This window comes from Nuphar pumila, unplaced genomic scaffold (assembly GCF_984573655.1).
Source record: "Nuphar pumila unplaced genomic scaffold, dmNupPumi1.hap1.1 HAP1_SCAFFOLD_165, whole genome shotgun sequence".
Classification (NCBI taxonomy): domain Eukaryota; kingdom Viridiplantae; phylum Streptophyta; class Magnoliopsida; order Nymphaeales; family Nymphaeaceae; genus Nuphar; species Nuphar pumila.
Genome location: NW_028323197.1, coordinates 62,644 through 80,270, shown reverse-complemented (window position 1 = coordinate 80,270; position 17,627 = coordinate 62,644). Strand labels below are relative to the sequence as shown.

At 50.6% G+C, this 17,627-nt stretch overlaps 2 protein-coding genes and 1 pseudogene across 2 annotated transcripts; 1 reads left to right on the top strand and 2 right to left on the bottom strand.

The window, feature by feature from the left end:
* Positions 1–1,375: 1,375 nt before the first annotated feature.
* Positions 1,376–4,640, bottom strand: LOC149810943 (adenylate kinase, chloroplastic-like; annotated as a pseudogene).
* Positions 4,641–6,057: 1,417 nt separating this feature from the next.
* On the top strand, positions 6,058–9,100 carry LOC149810942 (26S proteasome non-ATPase regulatory subunit 11 homolog). The gene is made up of 4 exons (XM_089994056.1): positions 6,058–6,375; positions 6,787–7,374; positions 8,085–8,301; positions 8,955–9,100. The coding sequence occupies exons 1-4, from the start codon at positions 6,058–6,060 to the stop codon at positions 9,098–9,100; spliced, it is 1,269 nt and encodes a 422-aa protein (XP_089850182.1).
* A 755-nt stretch (positions 9,101–9,855) lies between these two features.
* Positions 9,856–11,873, bottom strand: LOC149810941 (uncharacterized). The gene is made up of 6 exons (XM_089994055.1): positions 11,677–11,873; positions 11,093–11,266; positions 10,785–10,994; positions 10,392–10,661; positions 9,988–10,164; positions 9,856–9,880 (listed from the first exon to the last, which is right to left on the bottom strand). The coding sequence occupies exons 1-6, from the start codon at positions 11,871–11,873 to the stop codon at positions 9,856–9,858; spliced, it is 1,053 nt and encodes a 350-aa protein (XP_089850181.1).
* Positions 11,874–17,627: the final 5,754 nt, after the last annotated feature.

Genomic DNA, 17,627 nt, shown 5'->3' with positions numbered 1-17,627 from the left:
ACCTCCGTTCTGCTGCACTGCTTGGGCAAGCAGAATGTCTTCCATCGCCAGCCAGCTGGTTTGCACGAGACCAGTGCGAACGCCATGCCCGTAGCCCACATGTATCCCCGGTGTCACATCTCACACATTGCCAGATACCTCCGAGGGCATAAGAGCCGCCAACCGGATGCTGCGTTGCTGGATATGTATGCTGCCTCGGTCCAGTTGCCAAAGCTGGAGTACATCCCGCACCTCTTCCAGCACATCGGCACCATTCCGGCTGTGAAGCACAGACGGAACGCGCTTCTCACATGGAAATTTAGCTCCTTCTTTCTGGGAGGTAACGTCAACCTGACGGTTGCCTCGAAAAAATCTCGATGGGTTTCTCTGCTTCGAAGATGTTTATACCAAGACGTTAGATCGCCCATGTTTCGTATAATTATTGAAAGTTAGCTGTTTGGAAAGCTCTGCCTTGCCTTGCAAGAGCTTTGCTGTTGCTGTGAACATTTCATGGATGGGTAGCAATGTTGCCTCTCAGGGCGTGGTACGTTTAGCCCTTTATCGGGCTAATGCAGCTGCACGCAAAAGTGGGGATAGGATTCTCTTGACATTTCAATTCCTTGCTCACTCACAATTTCGCTGGCATGCTGACGATAAGGATGTCTCGCTGTGGCATACCACCACATCCACGTGGACATTGGCAACTTGGGAGGTGGCTTGAGCATTTGCGCAAGAGACTGACCAATAATATCTGCGCCATGAGTTCAACGGTGCTCTGCATAACAGATTGTTACATGAACTGACCACCGACCCGCATGGATATGAGTTAGAACCGCCCACCCATGCGTTGTGGGGTCAACCATCAGGCAGGTTACACCACGGTTCTTGGAATCACCCTGAAGCAATCGGCATGCTTTCTCAGCAAAATAAGCGCCCTTGATCAGCACGTGCAAGGAGGTGCAAGGAGGTCATATCCTTTCTGGTCATTAGGTTGATATGAGAACATAACCAGCACCAACGTTAGTGAACTGCATGCATTAACGGCCCCTTGTAGCACAGAACAGACGTACGTGCCGAAATTAGAGCACTGGGCTTGTAGTGTTGCCCTCTGCTTGTGGCAGCGATTAGGGACATTCATTGCCTGAGAGGCAAAACATGATAGGCATGGGCACTACAGCCAATTTGGCGTTCCATACTGGCCAACAGAAACCCACTGCCGGTAAAACGCCCCTAATGGGCTACAGAGTGGCATCACGACATTCAACAAGCTCTAACGACATGTGCCCTCGGCACGCAAGTAAAAATGAGGGGAGGGGAGAACGGGGGCGCTGTGCCAGTGACAGATTCTGGCTACAGCCATCAACCCTCTTGTCGCCCTGATTTTGATGCAATAAAGCTACAATTTATTAAGGGCAGCTGAAATCTGTGTGAAGACCTCTGGCATGGCAACGTTGCCGTCAATGTGGACCATCTGGTCTTTGTAGTACTTGGTGACTGCATCAACGTTGTCCTTGTACACTTTGATGCGGTTCTTGGCTTTCTCCTCTGTGTCATCTGAACGCTGCATGGCCGGCCAAAAGCTTGTCAGAAACGGCTGTGTTCGAACGCCTTTGTGCTCAGAGCCATGAATCCTCTTGTGAGGCAATCTCGGAATCACACAAGACGCTACTGAAAACAGGCACGTTGGCAGTGGTGGACAGAGAGCGAAACGATGATGCGCCTTGATACAGAAGGTTTGTTTCCCGGAGGCTCGCATGTCCACATCTGGCATTTGGCATATGGCTTCATTCCAGACTGATTTTGCTCATTTCTGTATGATGTGGTGGAGAAAATTTGAGTGGTACATGCACTCCCCAGGCGTGTGCCACCATATGCCTGGGGAGTGTCGGCTCCCTGACCGTTCGAATGGGCGCGCCTGATGCGCTCTCATGCAAACCAGGGCCCTATCTCACCTAGAATGCATAAACTCGTGCAAAGGTTTACGCCTAGCACAAAACATCCTGATTTTTACTATCTGATTGTCAAAAGTGCTGATCCATTAAAGTGCAGCCAACATAAGCTTCCTCTTGCAGAGCCCCACTACGTCCGCACTGCATCGGCTTTTCAGAAACATATCACGCCAGGGAAAGGAAGAATGAGGAAAGCGAACCTGAACCAGGCGCCCGGCAATGTCAGCTGGGGGGGCTTGAAGGTCAGGTGGTAGATATCCCCGGTCTCGGGGTCCAACCGGCGACCGATCACACGATCAATGATGACCGAGTCCGGAACTCCAATGAGCAGGAACACATCGGGCCTGATGCCCTGTTTCTCAATAGCCTCAGCTTGTGACCCTGACCTACACATGCATGATGCCTCATGGGATGTCCATTAGGCTGCACAAAAGCGAATGCTGCACACTTCTGGGGTCAGCACGTACATAGTTAGATATGGAATTTGCATTTTTGCCATCAGACATTCCCTTCTGTACAGACGTGATGTCCAACATGACTAGTGGCTGCCACCTAGCCGCGTTCCCCTGCAGTATGGACTCACGATATGTATCCGACAAAGGTAGGATTCATGGCTTTTGTTTTCATCGCTGAAGGTACCATGCAGACCTATGAAATCACTGAATATCTGGCATAGATTGATGTCATCTGCTGACATTCGCGAGCCCTGAATGACGATTATTGATGCAGTTACCTGGAACAAACACACAGAATTGACCTACTGCCTGAAGGTGTTTGTGGTTTTCAATTTATGTTTGATACAACACCGCATGCTAGGTTACCATAGATGATAGAAATTATGGAATCCCTGGCAAACGTTGGTCGGCCTGGATGCCTGTGATGTACGTCTTACATGGCAAGCATCACGGACTACAGTTATCCGAAAACTGTCTGTCCACACCAACAAAACTGCAGCAAAAGGCGGCCCAATCTGAAAATAGTGTGTGGCCGTGATAGATACTTTCAGAAAAATCCAGGCACCTTCCCCTGGGATGTGCTTATCCAAATCATTTCACAAAACCACGCTTGCTCCTTGTCTGCCTCTTGCTTTCAATTGACCAGGCGTGTATGCCACTTGAAACAAAAGGTGTCCTTATCTACTAACAACACGAACTGTGTGCACAACTTCCGCTGCTCCTTGCGTTCTCGGAATTGAGCGCATTCTCGGAATGGCAGAGCTTTGAAACGACTTGCCATGCTTTGCAGCCATGCCTCATGGTTGTGAGGCATGTTGTTGTTGATGGTATGCCTTTGTCGTGTTTACATAGCCGCCAGCACCAAGCATGGTGACCAGCCTGCACTTTGATATGTCATCTCCCGATCTGTGAAACCCAAACTCCTTCAATTTGCGTACCTTGGGTAACCATCCAAGAGCCAGCCTGCAGCCTTGACGTCATCCGCATTCAGGCGGGTCGTGACCATGTCAACAACAACCTCATCTGGCACGAGGTTGCCAGAATCCATGAAGCTCTGGGCCCTCTTCCCAGCTGGTGTGCCTTGCTTGACCTCATCTCGGAGCAGATCTCCAACAGCTATGTGAACCAAACCATACTGCAAACATCCTCAGCATAAGCGGAGCAGATGCAACAGCACGAACATTGAATTAGCGAGATTGTCTCAGGCAGGCAGGAAGTGGCAGTCCCAACATAGGACTCTGGGCTGCATTGCACCCTGTCTGATTGTGGATGAAGCTGGTGGAGCCTTGGACGAGTTTATCTGAAAATGCTGATCACCAAGTAGCCCTGAAGAAGCCATCACCAATCACAATGACAAGACGGCCACCCTATCACCCACAGTCTCAAACCTCCGTACAGACATTCATGACTGAATTCACTGCCAGGAGGCAATGACATCCTCAGATCTCGAATCTGTGCAGACGAAATCATGGCCCAACCGTATGGTATTTTTGGAACTGCGACAACCGCCAGAGGGTGGCGTTAACGAGCACTGAAACTGAATGTGAGCAGACAAGCGTAGCAACATGGTCTCTGGAAACCAAGTGCATGAGATGATCACCTTCTTTACAATCATCTCACACTGAGTTCCTTTCCCACAGCCAGGGGCGCCAGCGATCATCACCCTGTGGCCGGCTGACACAACTACTACCTGCATGGCATAGGGACGGCTCAGTTCGGTCCATGCTTGCCAATTTGAGCGCGAAACGAAAGAAAATTCAGCTATAAACTGGGGCGCACCCGCGCACGAGCCACTCGGGGTGCTAGGCGAGCACGGCACACCGGTTGCCTTCCACTGACTGCACGCAGTTGCAGCCCATCACCATGTCAACATGGCGAAGCCTTGAAGAACATCACCACCCAAGGCGCAGAAAGCCAGAGATTTCAGAAATTATGCGGACACATGCGAGCTTCGTTACCTTGTCAATTGCAGGCGCATGTTAAAAAGATGATGCTGTGCAGTAAATCTACACGCACCAGGCTGCGCAGGGCACGTGCAGATGCACGTCGAAAGTTTGATATGGATAGCTGGTTAACGATATCATCAGTGCATGTCGCACCTGATCTCATTTGTGTGGATGCCATTGTTCAGTCGCGTGCGGCAAACTACAAGCAACCCTGAGTACAGCACAGCAAGCTCAAGAATTGCTGCAACTGAAGTATCTGATGATCCGCCACGCCCATTATTGACAATGAGCAACGCACATAAAGAACGCATCGACGCATGCGAGCAACACGGCCCTGCCTGGCAGATAAGCGTTCGCAAGCACCATGACTGTGTTACACAAGCGCGTTATCTGAGATCGCCCAATCCAACATGAACTGATGTTCACCCTTCTCTCCTTCCATTCCCAGTTCCTCCATGGATCTCAGGCCACAAGCGGAAGACGACTCCCTCAACGTGTAACAATCAGCGCTGCAACACAAAGGTATTTGGGGTTAACAGATGTACCAGCTGTGGCAATGCTGTCTGGCGCAAGCAGACCACCCATGCCAGTTGTCTGACAGCAGACAAATTTGCGCAGCCTGTGCTAACGCGCATATACCTTGATTTCATACCGTTCTATAGTGCGTTACGCCAGCCAAAGTGCAGGTACATCTGATGTAGGCGCCATTGCGAATGAATAATCTTGGAAGACCTGAGGCATTGTTTTCCTGGCCAGCAACTCCACGTACTGATGCAGCCATTCCATGTGGACACGCTTGAGCACTGTGAAAGTACAACTGAGCATACACTGTGTTAACTGGCAGATTCGGTCAAGTCCATGTTGGCAAATGCACAGGGCAACTTCAGCATAGTGTGTGTGCATCGCCATTTAGACAACTTTTAGACACTTTGGCATCGTGCCCTTGGTATCTGGAGGAGCAGTTGCCTGCTACTGCTCCTCCAGGTACAGAGGCAGAAGAGTTCCCGGTTTAGGTGACATATCATCAGACGTGCCAAATGATACTAGAAAGCAACGTTGTGACAATTTTTGGTGGTAATGCCTGTTAATACCCGACGTGAACATGTATAGGCAGGTTTGAGAAGGGTTGTTGGTCACCCATTTATGGTAACGCGCAAACTCAGCCCATATTCGCTGCACCAGGGACTATGGACATAAACTTCAATCATCAACTTGTTGCTCAAGGGACTTGATGCCGCACTACCAAATGATCACATGCCACCAAACAGGTCAGCCTGGCCCTCTTTGAAGGGCTTGTACGCATGCATTGCACCACTTGCCCTGTACGCAAGCATCATCGGCTGTGGGTGAATGCATACCCATACCTGGCCATAAGTTTGCCATTCTGTCATTATGGAAGGCATACACAAAGGCACCAGGCTGTTGGATGTTGAAATATGGTATGACTACCCAAAAACCTATTCACCTCCAGGCAACAACAATGGCTGGGCTGATGCATTAACTGGGCGATAGGCAACACCTAGTGACTCAGCCTAACCGTCAAAGGTCAAAAGCCAAGAGTCTGCTCGGGATTGCCAAACACCGACAATGGCATGCGGAAGCAGAAAGCAATGACGCATCCTTCTCCTCAATGTGTAACGCACTTACGTGAAATGCTCAACGCGCCTCTCCATAAGTATAGCTGAAGCGCAACTTGTAGCCACTGCAAGAATTGCCAACATTGCGAACATGGCTGAAATATTGCAAGCAAAGTTCACTTCCTTGTGTGAATTAGCAAAGACGCAGCCTCATGAAGCTGCTGCACAGCTCAAACAACTCGTAGGTAGTGAGGCCCCGGAAGCTGGCAGCGATGCTATCAAGGTCAAGGAGCAGGCCATCACAAAGCTGGCAGATATTTTTGTAGAGCAGAAAGACGCTGAGAGCCTTAGGAAGATGCTTCCAGATCTGCGTCCGCTCTATTCTGCCATGCCAAAAGCAAAAGCTGCCAAAATAGTTCGCACCATCATCGATGCGATGTCAAAAATACCAAACACCACAGATCTGCAGGTGCGATATGGTTGTGATGGGCTGCGTGTATGTGTGTCTGGGCTTAGAGTCATGCATGCCTCACTTAGCTGCTTCCCTAGCTGTTGCATACAGTGCTTGAATCACAGAATCGCATTGGCCGAAGCTGACAACACTGTGACGCTGTTCATGGTCAAACTCTATATCAAATAATCTATCGTTGAGTATCAGATAACTGCCCCGCTTCACAGCACTGCAGCAACCTGGTGATGGTTTGACTCCTCCCTTCCACATATGTGGGGTGCATTGCTCAGGATGCACCCCACATACGGCAGCATAGCTCTCCACAGCTCACCATATGACAAAAAGTTGGTTTGCTGTGAACCCGATCTTGGAAAACGTTTCATGCACTTTACACCCGATGGCACTTGAAGAACATGAATTTGGTTGCAGATCGATGTATGCAAAGAGCAGATCGAGTGGACGAGACAAGAGAAGCGTAACTTCCTTCGACAGCGCATTGAGATGCGTTTAGCATCGCTATACATGGAGCAGCTCTCATACCAGCCAGCAATTGAGCTGATCAACAAGCTCCTCACAGAAGTTCGCAGACTGGACGACAAGCTGCTCCTGGTAGACATCCATCTCCTGGAGTCTCGAATCCACCACGCACTGCTGAACACACCAAAAAGCAAAGCAGCACTCACAGCCGCTCGCAGTGCAGCCAATGCAATCTATGTGCCGCCTTCACTGCAAGCAGAGATCGACATGCAATCTGGGACCCTGAACGCTGAGGAGAAAGACTACAAGACAGCATACTCGTACTTTTTCGAGGCCTTTGAGCAGTTCAACAACCTGGACAGCCCCAAGGCATTGCCTGCTCTCAAGTACATGCTGCTTGCAAAGATCATGTCGGGCGCAGCAGATGATGTTCCAGGCATCATCTCGAGCAAGGCTGGGCTGAAGTACACCGGACCGGATGTTGAGGCAATGAAGATCGCTGCCAAGGCCCACCAGGACTCCAGTCTCAATGCACTAAAGGTGTGTCTGTTGCTATTGATCAATCAGGGTGTTTCCCGTCTTCTGCACCAGGAGGAAGCACTAAAGCAATCTTCTGATCCCATAATGGACTTTCTTATGTTATTCTCGAGCTGATTGGTTTGCTGCTGTGACCGCCTTTGATTCACCTGGCTCTTGGACAGGGTGAATTTGCAGTGTATCCTTGTCCACTCTGCGGCGACTCGGGAAAGCATGATTATGGTTCAAGCCATGCACTAACAGCTGTCAAGCATTTTAAGCATTTGGCATGGCATCGATGCGGTCATCATTGTCATGCAGCCGTGGGTGGTTGCCATGTGCATTGCTTGAAATGGTGGTCTCAAAATAAGAAGCAAGGCTGGCAGAATGCTGCGAATCAAACACGCTGGCACCACCACAAGGACAAACGACAGGACCCATTTCTGATCACCTGCCATAATGGCACGTCTGTAACACACACGGCATGTCAGCCCATGCCTGGCGTTCCTTTCTTTAGAGAAGGCATTTCACTGATACGAAGTGGGTCGCATATTGAGAGGAGGTGGAGAGGGGGAGTGCGAAGCAGTGCTTCGCCGGGAAGGAGTTCGACCCCATTTCTGCCTGAGAAAAGCATGTATCGTCAGACATACATAGCCACAGTACAAACTGCCTGGTGAAGCACTGGTGTGAAGCCATATGTGCCTGCCGTTTGCTGACGAGGCAATGCGGCGCAGGGTGCGCTGGTGGATTTCCAGCCGCAACTGGAGGGTGACCCGGTGGTTCGGAGGCACCTGAGGGACTTGTTCAAGGCTCTCTTAGAGCAGAACCTCATCCGTATTATCCAGCCATACAGCAAGGTGGAGGTCGCACACATCGCACAGATTATCAAGCTGGATGTCCCCACCGTTGATCGCGAACTATCACAGATGATCCTCGACAAGAAGATCGAAGGTGCGCCACTCTGGGACACTCAGCATGTTGCCATATAAGCTTTTGAAGCTTCTTGATGTATCAGTTTACAACACTACCGCATCCTCATGGCAGCAGCAAAGCCCTAAAATGCTTCCATTGTTTGCACTGGCTGAACCCGCACATGAAGCACTATACTCTTAACGAAACAAAGTGTACTGCGAGAGCTGAGACCGCGTAGCGCTCAAGGCCTTGTTGCCGTACAGATATGCAGTGTTGATGCGCAGACACCAAGTGGGCGCGGTAGCGTTGTAATGATGCATTGTCATCGTCACACTCACATGACTGCTAAAATCTGCAAACGCGCTGAAGTTCTCTGACAGAGATTCTGTTGCCAACCAGTACCGGGTCTCCCTGTACCTCGGATCCTTCCGTGCTCCACTGTTTGCTCCATGCCCATCGGCGCCACATGCTTCAGGTCCACATCGGCGTGGACGAATGCAGAAGCACACTGTACTTGCCAGATGTTCATCGTCCCGCACTCAACATCAGAGGCATGCAGAATGACACACAGCGCACTCTCCAGGTGGTCATCATCCCACAATGAACACGAGCATTGTCAGGTCCATTATCGACGTCGGGACCCTGGAGGTGTGGTTTAAGATCACCCTTTCACAGTGAGGTGTTGTATGCAGGTACCTTGGACCAGGGCACAGGCTGCCTTGAGATATTTGACCAGCAACCAGAGGACAAATTGTATCCAACCTCGCTCGATATCATCAAGAACATGGGTGGTGTTGTGGACAGCCTGTTTGCCCGAGCCCAAAAACTTGTTGCGTGAGGGAGCTTGCAATGGCACGTGTCAGTGGGTTCTTTGATGTGGGAGATATATTCTGCACCAGGGTGTCTAGGAGTGGTTTTGGCGTTCATCATGCAGTTCACACTGGACAATGGATTGGACAATAGCTCGGTTATAGGTCTGTAAGCGTTTTTTGCTCGTTTGAGTTGTGCCCAGCTGGGCATTGCTTGCACAGCTTGGCAGATTGAACTGCATGAAGAGCAGCGATGGACCTTGGGCCACGGGGGAAAGCACAGTACATCCGCATGCCACTGATGGCGTCGAGCACAAGAGCCTCTCCTGTTTGCGTTTGGAAATGGCCAAATCCTCAATCGTCAGTGCTTGACAACAGGAGGAGAGTCAGGATCTTCATATTGCCAAGCACACGCTCAATGCATGGAGGTATACTGTGTTTCCTTTCTCTCTTTGTTTTCCTGTGTGTTTGGTTAGATTTTCTTTCGTGTGTGATAGAATTGAGTCGTCCTTGTCTGCAGTTTATTTCTGCTTTGCTTTTCCGCTTCGTTGTAACACTGTGGCCTACGATGCTGTGGCCATGTCCACTGACCTGGCTCAAGTTCCGTCAACGAGCACATCCGTTGACAAACTTGCAATCTTCATGAATTGAAAGGGTCACGGATACTATTGAGTTTGGAATATCAGTATGCATGCCATGAATTCTGTACTCAAAAGTATGCAGCCCCACTCCACATGCTGAGGTTGCCACTACTGGGCTCCTGGATGTGCAATTCACATTGAACTTAGTGCGTAAGCAAGCTCTTGTATCTGCACACGCATACAAGACACATAATTACAATGATACTCTCCGTAACCAGCAGTGTGATCACGGAGAGCGAGGTCTCAGGGATTCAATTAAATCTGTAGTTCCTAACAAATGAGGTCCTTCCTTGGGAATTTTGCTTGGCGTGTCCACATAGGGCTGCCCATCCTTCTTCAAAAACTGTCCGGCATAAACATCTTTGTTGAAATTGGACACGGAGATGTCGATGCCCACGGTTACCCAGCCATCTCTCATGTTGTGATCAGTGCCAAAGAGCTCCAATCTGCGCCTGCACAAGCAAAATGGTTCATATTGCAAGGCAGTAAGGGCGGAAAGTGCAGGTTTTCTGAGCACGGGGGCAAAACTTTCGGCAGAGATGGTCTTCCAATCTTATCCACTTGTTTGTTCTCAGCCGCGGGACAAGGTCAGTGCATCCGATTCACCTTCAACTGTTAAGTGTTGACCAGCTGCTAATCACTGAAAACAGGCTGTCACTTTGTAAAACAAGCCCCGCACCTCCCGAGGCAGAAGCGCTCGATCAGTTCGTAAAGCTCCTCAGGCTTTTGCAAGCTACCGAGCTCCGGCTCCTCGCTGAGGATGATGTCAACATCGATGTTGGTGTGCACAAACTGCCCGTCTCGCTTGCGGCTGATGTCGCCTTTCCGCCCCACAAGGCAATGCTCCTTGACGTGGTGAAGCGTCGTTCCTGGACGCTGGTGTGTAGCGTTTAAATACTTCCTCTTCTTGAGGTCGCGGTTTGTCTTCACCCAGCAGATGTCCTCGATTCTGCATCAAGGCCAAGCATCATCACAACACAGGCAAACAAGTCCCTCTAAGAAAAGGAATCCACACAATCCATTTAAAACAGCCCCCACAGAGCGTGACCATCTCACAAGGAAGTTTGCAGACCTTCCCGCTGTGCGAATGGCGGGATTTTGTGTCAACTCCTCATCAGCAAAACCAGCAAGACAATTTTCGTTTGCCAGAAGACTTTCCCGGGGAAGTAGTCCATGAATATCTTTAGTCAATGAATGTGGATGCGGTAGCAACTGTTGTGTCGGCAAGGCAATGTGACCACCCGGAATGTCGGTGCTTCGCCAGGCAGTTTGCGTCGTGGGTCTGTATCCCTGCAAATGCATGAATGACTGCAGCAAAATTGGGGGTCGCCCCATTTCTGGCGACGCATTGCGGAATGTGCACCGGCGAGCTTGGCGCACCGATACAGGCCCCATTTGTTGAAGCAATGGCGACCGGCCTCGACAGCCTCCTCGTTGCCGCACCACAAGAACACAAAGCCGCATGTGTCCAGCACATCGGGCACTGCAAGCCGCATGATCTCGTCCCACTGCCACGTGGTGATGCCACTGCCCTCAGGATTCCTGCAGCGTGCTCTACACATCAGCGTAAAGAGACTTAACTTCTGGAGAATGTTGAACCCAACAAACGGAGCATGTGAGCGTGCGTGGGAGAATGTGACGGAGTGTGAGCGGAGCCAATCAACAGACTCCACATTCGACTTTACAAACGACGTCCACGCAGAGCGCGAGATGGTCTGACATCCTGCTTGGCGGAAGCAAATCGAGTCGTGCAAGGTCGGCATCCCATGAGATGTCCAACTCCACAGCCAACACGTCTTCGTAGATAGGACGTGAGGCGCCTTACGATGAGCGATCATCAGTGTTTCGCAATGCAGAGTGCTTTTGAGTGGCCATACGCCTGCAAATACACAAACTTTGGGGACAAAAATGAGGGTCGAACTCCATTCTGGCGAAACACTTTTGATGCCGGATTCAGAGGGCACCTGCGAGCGTATTCCTCCCAGGGAGGGTCGATGATGACGACGTCAAAGCGCGTGCCAAACATTGACACATTGAGTGGAAGCGTCATGAGGTCGGCCTGCAGACCATATGCTGGCGTCCGCTTCTGCTCCACCAGGGCACGCTTGGCATCCACCAGCTCCTTGAGCTTGGGGTAGTCTTGAAACACCTCGCCCTGCATCCCAGCCGCGCACTTGAAGATGATAATGATGATGTATCAGGTGGTTCCGACCGCTGACGTTCAATGAGCTGTATCACTTCAAATATGCTGTCCTCGTTGCTTGTTGACTATTTATTCCTGCCGTTATCTATGTGATGTAATTATGTATCGGGTGGTCATTTCGCTTCTCTGTGCGATGTAATGATGTTGTATCGTTTTACAGCACCACCACATCCAAAACTTCAGTCATTTCAGACTGAAGTTTTGGATGGGAGTTGCATGGGCTTCACCTGCATTGGCTGATGAGCTGGTGTGAGCATTTATTCTTTCTGAACTGGCCATTCGCGTACGCCACCTCTTCCAAATCATGAGCTCTGACTTTTGTCTCTGAGATTGAAGCTCGGGAACTGTTGTACCCAATGCGAGATGCAGAATGCAGGCATTCCTGATATCATGTGGAACGCCCCAATGCTCATTCGCTGCCACTATGCTTATTAACAACGGGTGTTGGGGGATATCCATCAAACATTATGATAACTTTGTGTTCAAGCCCTTCCTTCAGAAAGGCTCCCCATCACCCAGCACAAATGAATGAGTGCTCACGATACAAGGCAACACTTGGTTGGTGTGGTGCGGCGGCTACCAACCACGGGGGTGCATCCTCAATGACGGAATGACAAGACTGAACTCGCTGATTCCACAGGACTTATGCTGCCGTACAAGCACGGGTACACCACATCGCATATCCCCATAGCTCGTATGGACAGCGTCAATGTGAACGCCGATGCAGCTGTGTTGTCCGGTTTATCAACAGAAATTGCATTCTCAAGTGCACCAATTTCTGGGGCGGTATCGTGTCGTGGCAAGACACATGTGCGCTCTTTTGGGGGTGTGCCTGCTGGATGGCTTGATTCGCACCGCGATGCTGTCACGGAGGAAATTCTGAGGGCGTTCGCCTGTATCCACAAAGTGCTGGCAGTAATCGTCGTCAACAACACGCGTTGCTGCCCAGCGGTCTCGTGGGCGCTTGAGGTCCAGTCGAGGCCCGCCCATCATCAAGCCCCTCGGCCCCATCATGACCCCACCGTGGGGCCACATGGGGGGGCGCCACCCCGCCCCCATCATCGCGCCAGGCGGCAGGGGCATCTCCGGCCTGAATGGCATTCCAGGAGGACCTGCACATGGCACACACACCTTCAGTAACAGAACCGAATTGCTGTAATGGCTCACAGCGTTCAGCCTATCGCCAGACCGAGCGATTTGCAGGTAGGTCCAGATGCCTGACGATGGATGAATGCATGGAACGGACATGGGGCTACTCCCCTTCCTGTCGAAGCACTGACAGCAAAGTGGTACGCTTGTTATCCATGGCAACAACATTATGCTGGGACCCATTATGCAAACCAAATGCCGCAAAGATTACGTGCATTGCCATCCGGCTCGCAACGTTCAAGGCAAAGGTGAGGCAAGTTGGTGCATCGCACCGAATCCAAATGGGGTCACAAAGTGAGGCATGGGCCTGTCATTATCCATGATCATGCCATGTGGCTGGCCGCTGTCAAATCCGTTGTTACCGTCGTGCATGCCCATGCGCCCGCCCCGACCCCGCCCCCCGCCCACAGGTCCCCTTCCGCGGGACCTCTGGAACGCGCCCATGTCATTGAATGGCGGGGGTGGGAGGACATCCGGAGTTAAAGGTCTCGCAGCAGGCTTGGGAGGCGGGGGCAGCACCGGACCTGCCGGGAGTTGCCGATTTGGCAGTGGCAAGGACGGGTGGGCACCGTCGCGCATGACCCCATCCTTGCCTACATGTCACGGTTTGTCAAGAAACAAGTCAGCGCATCGCACCAAATATTGTTGGCGATCGAGTTGGTCTGAAGCACAAAGACGCCTCCAGAGCGCTGTCGTGCCATGCGTCCGATCGGCACAGTCAGGGTTCATTTTGCGGATGGTCAATAAACAAGTGACATCATTTCAAAGCAAGAAGATAGCCAGCGTTTGTGTATCTCGCGGATTATGTTGTTACTCCTCCGATGAAAGCTCCTCCAGTGAAGCATTCTGTGTCTGGATTGGAACAATCCATCATGGGTGTCGCATGAAATATATGCTGACGACACACCATTGCGTGTCACAACATGCTGGATGAACTTTTCACACTGCACGTCCGCATTGCCATGCATAACCGAACATGCATATCGATGAGTCTGTATCTTACCAAGTGGGTCGGTATTCATCCTCCTGTCCTGCCCATTATAATTCACTGCACGGCAGTAACGACTACCACAATACCATGTGTAGCGAGAGCAGCACAGAAATACCGTGTCGTCTTCCAACACTGGACATCAGGCATGCACTTTCCTAAATTCCCCAAGCGTCCATTGGTTCGACCTGTGCAACGACACAGTATTTCGCGCTGGAATCCAGTTTGAACATTCGTCCATGTCACTTCGATGTATCTTGCCCGTGCACATCGATGTGGCCATGTTTCGGAATGGAATATGCGACCGTATCTCGGGATGCATAGCCGTATGCGTAGGTAAGGCACGTACCTACGCATGCCATCATCGTCGGTGACACTGCATTTTTGCAAACTCGGTCGGCAACTATCACTGAGGACTAAGTGTTACAACACATTTTTCTGTCCAGAGATTCCTGTGACCAGCGTCTTTCGTACTTTCCAGTTATCAGTTTGTTGGTTCAGGAAGTATACAGCTTCTGGTTCAAAGAAGTCAGACGACACTCACAGAGATATGCAGGCTGCACGTATCGCGCTACAGAGCGTTCCCAAGGCGCCTGGTGGAGCCTTGGCACACATCCCAGCTCCCGCATATTTCCATCCCGCATCCAAGCCCTCGCCAAGCGCAGCTACCGACATCATGATAGCCTCTGTAGCCGGACTCGCCACAGCGATTGCTTACAAGGTATGTGGTCACAAGGAACAGTTCATGGCAATTGCGCTTCGGGTTGCTTGCCTGGTGGTCGACAGGTCTATTTTTCACATCTGATTGGGTGGAGCCACAACTGAGCACAGGGCTGACATGCAGATGTGGTACTGAACTGGAAAAAGGACGTCAATCAGTATTACTACGATTTGCAGCGCAGCCAAGGGCGTGAACGTACTGTGATTCTGGTGGAATCATGACCGTGAGCAAGCAGAGAACACGTTGCCAAGCATATTCTCACCCCCAAGGCTGAATCACATTGTCCAGGATATGTTGTAGTTCTTGTTGCCAGGTGGTTGATTGAATTAGCCCAAGTTGATGGTGCAATGCTTGGCAACCTCAATGCCCCTCCCATGTGCCCCAGATCGAATTTGCAGACACCTTGTCTGGCGATAAGGGCTTGGCTTTGGAATTATATGTGTGTCTAGGTCGATTTGGTCATGCTGCCTGACATCATGCGCTTGAGCCGGAACCTGACACCCATCAAGCGTTGCATCTTGAAACATGTGGCAACCGAAATTGCAAAAGGTAATTGCAGCCCAATCAAACGTCATTTCATCAAAAAAACATAGGTAAGGAAGTATTCAACAAGCAACCAAGTAGACGCGTTCGAAACAAAACCGCTCACTGAACGGCAGCGGTGGGGATCTTCAAACATCATCATCAACGATGTATCTAGGTATTGTTGTACCTCATATAGCGCCACAAGGATGCCAGGAAAACCAACAATGAACTGACATCAAAATACGTGCCAATCAGGAAACCTGCACGCATGAGGTGCACGAAACTTGCCAACCCCTCTGTTCAGGGGTATTCAAGGACAAATCCACTCGGACGAGTGTGTGAAGTGCCCCAACACTTGCATGACCACCCTCAAACCTCTACCGATTACTGAAAACACAATTTTATTCTGTTATAAAGTTCGTTGTGGTAAATGCTCCCAGTAAAGTACACATCACAAAGGAACCCTTATGACACTCCATGACAATGGTGATGCAACCCTAGCCATTTGCAACAACGGCACGAGGACTTGCCAAGTAAAGCGGTGACTGAGCTGTACCGGAGGCACATGCATGTCACACGAGTATGAACTGCATGCACCCAAATTCGCTTTACAAAGTGGCGACCGTTGCCCATGACGAGGCACCCGAATCGGTTGCGAGTGTCCATCACTACACCAAATAAACAATGGCAGATAGTCGCTAGTATCCATCATCCTCAATATGGCGTTCATCCAAATCAATGGCATCGGGCCCGGCATCCAAGATGCTCAGTGCTCGCTTCTTTTTGAGCTTGTCTGTGTCAAACAAGCTTGTGCGTCTTCGCCCTCCACTTTCAGCAACTTGAAGTCCTCTTTCAAAAGCGTCCTCCACGCTCCACGCATTGCGGGAATTCATGGCCAACTTCTCTAGCTGAGGCGCCATGTCCACAGCAAAGCCTACTCGAGCCAGTTTGAAAACCGAATCTGCAAGGGCCACCTCACAGAAATAAGATGAGATCATGCCATGACATTGCAGCAGCCTTGGAACCCCAACAACAGCACACGCCTGCAAGATCGCAGGTTGGCACGGCACGTCCAAGGCCACGTGGCCGATGAAAACGCTTCGTTCAATAACCCTGCTGTTTCATATTGGTACGGAAGGGATAAGATTGGAGCCAACATGGAAGCATGTTCTCACCACTGCAAGTAATATGCCTTTGTCCGACCGCTCTCTAGAGTGAGTCACGATGTCTGTCTCTTTGTTTGAAAGAGCCTGTGGTCCACGTTGTTCTAATTGCACATGCCATGTTTTTATGACGCTTGGTGGTGTCGATTGGTCTCGTACACGTGTGACCGAGGTGAGCCCCACACAGGCGCTGGAATTTTGGGTTCAATGCTGACTTGGGGGATTAACAGAGGTTGAGCTTTTCATCATGACCATCAAAGGGGTCTGTCTTGAATCATATTTGGTATCAAACTTTTCGTTAGCTCATGCATCAATTGCAGCATGTTTGGAAAGTAGCATGTGGAAGCAACATGCGGCAAGATATGGTACATCTTTGGGGTACTGAAGGCCTCTTCTATCTTGCCATCGTATCCCAATCAAGACCCGCGCCATGATGATCCAAATGTTTGTTTACAGCTCAGCGCTGTTAAGTAGTAAGGTTTGGTCCACCTCGCAAGTCAACAGACGTTGCTTCGACGTTGTCGCAAAGGAAGCGGTGCAAGCAGTGATGGGCTTGCAGGGTTCGGAAGTTGCCTCCGGTGTCTTTTTCACCGACATGGGCTTCTTGCCCCCCTCGCTTCTAATGGACACCAACAAGCCATGCTATGATAGGCACTTGTTCAATTTATAAGTAACTCGATGGTGCAAACTGGCAAAAGCGAGTCGTTTTCTTGGGCACCGAGCAGTCTGACGCCCAAGGGTAAGGGCCAATTGGCAAGGGGAGGTGTAAGAATTTTCAGTGGACATTTTGCCACGACGTGAACATCTCTGATATCTTCAAGGCCCCAACCACACAGTTGGCAGCCAGGCGTCCCCCGATCTCAAGGGGGAGTGCTTGTTGTAAATATGCCAGTGTCGAAGGCAGAGGCGTTGTCTACTGATGAGGTTGAACGGCAACACCTCCTCAACAACATCTGAAATTGGCATCTAATTCGAGGCAAAGCCAGATATGTTGCATCGCCGGACTCCGCAGTGCCTTGAAAGTGTTCATGCATTGGGGAGCAATCACGAGGTTTCGCACCATCATCTGATTTATCCTCGGTTCAGGCTCGTGCTGTCATGAGCGCCAGGAGCGGTAACCTGTTTGCTCTTCGAAATGGCTTGTTTTGGCAACTAAATTGAATCTC